The sequence below is a fragment of the Lethenteron reissneri genome, chromosome 26 (assembly GCF_015708825.2).
Source record: "Lethenteron reissneri isolate LAM-NWPU_2019-01 chromosome 26, ASM1570882v1, whole genome shotgun sequence".
Lineage (NCBI taxonomy): Eukaryota > Metazoa > Chordata > Hyperoartia > Petromyzontiformes > Petromyzontidae > Lethenteron > Lethenteron reissneri.
The window spans coordinates 23,936,472-23,942,471 of record NC_083804.1 but is presented as its reverse complement, the minus strand read 5'-3'; the positions used below and the strand labels follow the sequence as shown (position 1 = coordinate 23,942,471).

At 47.7% G+C, this 6,000-nt stretch overlaps 1 protein-coding gene across 2 annotated transcripts in view; it reads left to right on the top strand.

Moving 5' to 3' along the window:
* The first annotated feature begins 4,030 nt into the window (after window positions 1-4,030).
* Window positions 4,031-6,000, top strand: part of LOC133347903 (clavesin-2-like) — a 48,570-nt gene continuing 46,600 nt past the window's right edge. For both annotated transcript variants that reach the window (XM_061560638.1, XM_061560637.1), the window contains exon 1: window positions 4,031-5,419. In XM_061560638.1, the coding sequence (XP_061416622.1) occupies window positions 5,025-5,419 (395 nt within the window). In that variant the 5' untranslated portion in view covers window positions 4,031-5,024. The remainder of the gene's footprint in view (window positions 5,420-6,000) is intronic.

The window sequence follows — 6,000 nt, the reverse complement described above, 5'->3', positions numbered from 1 at the left end:
TAAACAAACACAAGTGCGCCTGTGCATGACAGCTTTCTAGACGGGTGACCACGAATGTACACACAGCCAATGAAGTGATGATAACAGCAGGTCCGTGTGGGACGCATATTGAAGAACAACCTGAAATGTTTTTTTTTTTAACTAGCAGTTGCTGAGCACATCGCTGAAGGCCCATAATGCAAAGGAGTCAGCAACTAAGAGCGCCGACGATGCTCGAGACAGCAGATACCAAACTTGCGGGAGGGAGGAGACTTGAGTTACAAACTTGGACAGCGCAATTAAATAATTTGGGGGACATGTACAATTATTTTATATCAGGTAAGGCCCACCGAGCGATATAGCTATTTTTCAGAAGCCACCTGGCCACAAATTATATCTCAACGAAGTGGCTTGTCATCATCACGTGGAAATTTACAGCAGCCAAATACTCTAAGCGCACGTTTCTAAATGCGGAGGGAAAAACTCGAGGACCCGGAGAAAAATCCACGCGACCACGGGGAGAGAAAGACATGCAAACTCCAAATATACAGCAGCAGGCGTCAGGGTCTGGATCGAACCCACGACCTCCTGTATACCAGGCGAGGGAGTGAACATCTCACTACGTGGAGAGAGACACGCAAACTCCAAATATACAGCAGCAGGCGTCAGGGTCTGGGTCGAACCCACGACCTCCTGTATACCAGGCGAGGGAGTGAACATTTCACCACGTGGAGAGAGACACGCAAACTCCAAATATATAGCAGCAGGCGTCAGGGTCTGGGTCGAACCCACGACCTCCTGTATACCAGGCGAGGGAGTGAACATCTCACCACGTGGAGAGAGACACGCAAACTCCAAATATACAGCAGCAGGCATCAGGGTCTGGATCGAACCCACGACCTCCTGTATATCAGGTGAGGGAGTTAACATCTCACAACGTGGAGAGAGACACGCAAACTCCAAATATACAGTAGCAGGCGTCAGGGTCTGGATCGAACCCACGACCTCCTGTATACCAGGCGAGGGAGTGAACATCTCACCACGTGGAGAGAGACACGCAAACTCCAAATATATAGCAGCAGGCGTCAGGGTCTGGGTCGAACCCACGACCTCCTGTATACCAGGCGAGGGAGTGAACATCTCACCACGTGGAGAGAGACACGCAAACTCCAAATATACAGCAGCAGGCGTCAGGGTCTGGATCGAACCCACGACCTCCTGTATACCAGGCGACGGAGTGAACATCTCGCCACCGCGGCGCCCATTGATGAGCTTGCCCTCGTGGGTTCACTCCGACAACAAGACGGCTTGGGGAGGCCTTCATCCAGCAGTGGATTGGCCATGGCCAATGATGACGGCGGGCTCAACCGCTTGCTAAGAGGCCGAGGATTGCAGCAGCAGCAGCCTGGCGTACTAGTGGGCGCCACTGATGGCCCTGATATGGAAACCGCGGCTGTTGGGTGCCGGGCTCTGTGGGCAGCCGCATTGGTTAACGCCACGAGGCCAGGCCACACGGTACAGTGCGGGGGCCTTCATCTCTCTCTCACCCCACCAACAACAGCCATCAGACAATGCGCTTCGTCGACGTATTTATTTATTTATTTTGATTGATTAACGTTGTCGTTTTGGTGACCCAGGATCATTCGTGGTGGGCCAGGTCAGGCTTGCAGATGAGGCTATACAAAGTGTTTCAAGTTCCTCTCCTGGTTAAACGAAATTAACTTCAAACTGCATTATCATCGCTCATGGTCAATCCACTGCTGGATGAACGCCTCATCCCCCAAGCCGCCCCCATCTCCGACAATCCTGCGATGTGCAACAATGTTGATCATCAAGCACGTCGCAACAGGCGCTGCGCACACGAGCGACGAATCCATCACTCCATCAAAAGCAGCGCGGTCCTGTTCGTGTCAGCAAGATACACTTTGGGTTAATTAAATTATGCAATGTGCACAAAAGCAAAAAACCAACACTTTATAAACCAGTATTGTGCCTGTGGCAGTGCGTGGGGCTTATGAGACGGTCGATAGAGTGCTCCGTTTGACTCCCGCATGAAGCCAAAACGCTCATCACGAATGTAGTTTGGTCACACATCCCAACGTAGCTGGACCATCCTAAAAATATTAGGCCAATATTTTTTTAAATTTTGAATCGATATTTTAAAACAAATATTATTGAGACTCAATATTTTCTGGGTGAAGGGCATCACCATCATGATGGTGATGAATACACGTGCTGTATACGTTTACTCGTGGCTCGTTTTCGTGTGAAGCGTTATCAAGGATAACACAACAACGCACGTGACACGATTGTCCAACCGATATAATATACACTTATAGTTAACATAGCCATACATATTCTAGATTTGAAGCTTTCGTGACTGCAAGGATTCATATTCTTAGGTTTTTTCGGTAAAGTCACGTAGGTAAAAAATGTAAAATAATAAAAGTAAAATAAAAAAATTTAATTTAAAATTTTTACCTACGTGACTTTACCGAAAAAAAACCTAAGAATAGCCATACATAACCTATCCTATATATTTTTTACCCGTTCGGATTGTGGTTTTGATGCGTGCAAAGTTCTGGTGGCATAAATGTGTTCTGGTGTGCACAAAATATAGTGCACGCGTGCGCGCTATTTCCCGGCAAACGTTTCTCATATCGCCTCGTGTGGCCCTGAGCAGCCAACAACCCCTGCGGCACTGATAAACGTGCCGCCTGTGACGCGCACTTCACATGCACAGTGCCAGTAGATGCTCGAGATACCAGCTGGGCCCCTGCATTACCATCGGGCCCTCCTTACATGCAAATCGCTCCGTATAAATACAAATAATAATCATCATCATCATCATAACGACAAAGGGGGTTTGTGTCGACCGCAGCGACGTGTTATGTTGAGTAATGACCATTTAGCTGACAATTAATAATTCCAACGAGGGATGGGGAATATCATGTTTAAAATAATAAGTGCAATAAAGATCGCATTGTCAGCTGAATTAATGTTTGAATAAATTGGCAGTGTAATTCATGCAAATGAATGCATACATGAACGACTACGCTAATTTGTGAATAAATGCGCGAATGAATATAATGGTGAGCGAATGGATGAGTGAATTAAATAATGAATGAATACAACTATTATATGTTTTTTAAAGATAACGTAATAAACGACGACTCGACATATGCTGCTGCATTAACGGGTGTGTGAATGAGTTAACGACCGAATCTGTGGGATGACTCAATGATGAGTTTATTTTTATTTTTCTATCTACGTGGCTTTACCGAAAGACCCAAAGAATATGAGTGAATATGCTATTAATGAATGATTTAGCAAGTAAACAGACCACTGCATAAATTAATTATAGAATGCAAATGAATAATACATTTATTAAATGAACTAATTATTCAATTTACTAATTTCATATATGAATGGGTGAATTTGAAACGTTTTGCTGCGTTAATAAATGACCAACTCAGTGAATAACAATTGGATTAGTAATTGAGAGTGTGAATCGAACTAAATCAGTCGGTGGACAATACCGTACATCAATTAAACAATTATAGAATCAGCCAATGATTGAAAATTATGGATGAGATAAGCTAAATTGACTGCGTAAATGATTTTGTACTCTAATGCATCATCTGATGAATTGCATGAGTGAACGAGTTTATACAATGATATGCAGTAAGAGCAATTTGGCCACTGCGTGAATCCATGAAAATATTACAGCAACCAGCTACTGAGTCGGTTAATGATTGACTCGGTGAATAAGTGAAGTGATGAGTTGGTGAAGGATTGACTCGGGGAATGATTGACACGGCGAATGAGTGAATGGATGTCTCAGTGAATGGGTGACGAATGACTCGGTGAAGGAATGACTCGGCGAATGAGTGAATGAATGACTCGGTAAATGATTCATACGGTGAATGAGTGAATGAATGAGTCGGTGAGCTAGCCCCGCCCACGGATTGCGCGCGACTGCTGAGTGACGCGTTACCACACACACACACAGACCCTGCTGCTGGTGCCGGATGCTGCGGTGCGAGGAGCGATCCATAATCAGCATCAGCAGCCGCAGGAGGAGGAGGCGAACAGCCAGACACGGACAGCTATTCCCCAGCAGCACCATCGCCGACCATCATCTCTGCTGCTTGCGGGCCCAGCGATTCGGCTACGGGAGGGTCGCGACTCGGCCATGCAAGGAAGGAGAAGCGTGGGAGGAGGATTCTGCTGATGATGATGCTGCTGATGATGCTGTTCGCTGTGAACGCTTGGGAATGACGATGCTGCTGCTGCTGATGATCGAGGCGGGTAGAGCAGTAGCAGGTTTGTGGCCGTGTCGCCTCGCCAGGCAGCAGCCGTCCTCGGTGCCGTGTTGCCCGGCAGCAGTGTGGTCCGAGGGCATTATTTGATTCGTCTGAGACTGCACGAGTTGATGGAGTGACGGCTGATTCGTGGTACTGCTGGTGTGACGGGCATATGGTCGTGTTTATTCTGTCAAATGGATTTCGTCAGCCCGGTCTGTGCAATTCCAGCGTTCGTTTTATTAGCTGCACGCTACCATTTGGGTGCACTCTCTGCGGTCTATGATCATCATCACCATCCTTATCTCGGCACGTATTGTCACCCTCGGTAATTTATCGCATGATTAAATCGTCATCAGCAGCGTCATCAGCATCTATATTGGATTTTCAATGTCACTACCATCTCGTCCATATCGTCTCTGATATCAAAATAATCACCCATCTTATTTTTATCACGATCGCCATATTATCATATATTATGTCTATATCATCGTCATCATCATCTTAATCTTCATCGCCATAATAATATCATCTTAGGTCAGTCCAGATCCTCGCCAGTAGTGTTAACTTCATATCAGCATGGAATCTACTGGGTCCGTATAATCGCCATCATCATATCATCGATTGAATCGTCGTAATTATTACCATCTACTGCGTCAATATCTATATCAACGACCGTTGGACACCACCACCACCATCATCATCTTCATCAGCGCTCGCCAGCTCCTCCTCACCTCCATCATGATGACCCACGCGCTGCAGTCCGGACTTCGCGCGGACACGCTGGAGAAGGCTCGCGTGGAGCTCTGCGAGAGGCCGGACGCCATCCAGCAGGACATCCAGGAGGTGAGGGACATGATCGTGACCCGGCCGGACATCGGCTTCCTCCGCACGGACGACGCCTTCGTGCTGCGCTTCCTCCGTGCTCGGAAGTTCCACCACTTCGAGGCCTTCAAGCTGCTCGCCCAGTACTTCGAGTACCGACAGCAGCACCTGGACATGTTCAAGAACTTCAAGGCCACCGACCAGGGCATCCGGCAGGCTCTGCGAAACGGCTTCCCCGGCGTGCTCTCGCACTCCGATCACTACGGCAGGAAGATCTTGGTCATTTTCGCCTCCAACTGGGACCAGATCAGGTGACAGCGAGTGGAGGTGGTCGTGATGTTGTTGCTGTTGTTGTTGTTGCTGCTGTTGATGATGATTATGTTTTGTTTACAGCCTCACTGAGTCTCCAACACAGAACTTTAATGTCCCGGCACGTCTCTTGTATTTTAATTTATAATCCAGGAGGGGCCTGAATCAGGATGACCGGGTTCAGCTTTTTGAGTAATCTGTGCGGTGTGCGTCATGGTGGATGCGAGGGTGAGCGCGATGGCGATGATGTTGTCAGCTCACGAGGTCTATGATTACCTACGGAGGTGGGTGATGTACAAGCCCCGTCGACGGTGATGTGGGATCCAACGTCGCCTGCGCGAGGAAACTGTGAACTTTCTGTACACACACGCCCTCTTCTGTAGACACAACCTCGTTCTAACAACAGATGTCTCCCATCTGTGTGTGATCCTCCAAACCTGCCCGCATGTTGCAGACCTGCTCCATCAATTCGTCATAGTACAACACGTGTTGCATGTACAGTTCCTTGTCCACCCACTGCTGGATGAAGACCACCCCCACACTGTTGGTCATGGCACACCATACTTCACCACGCTGATGAGTG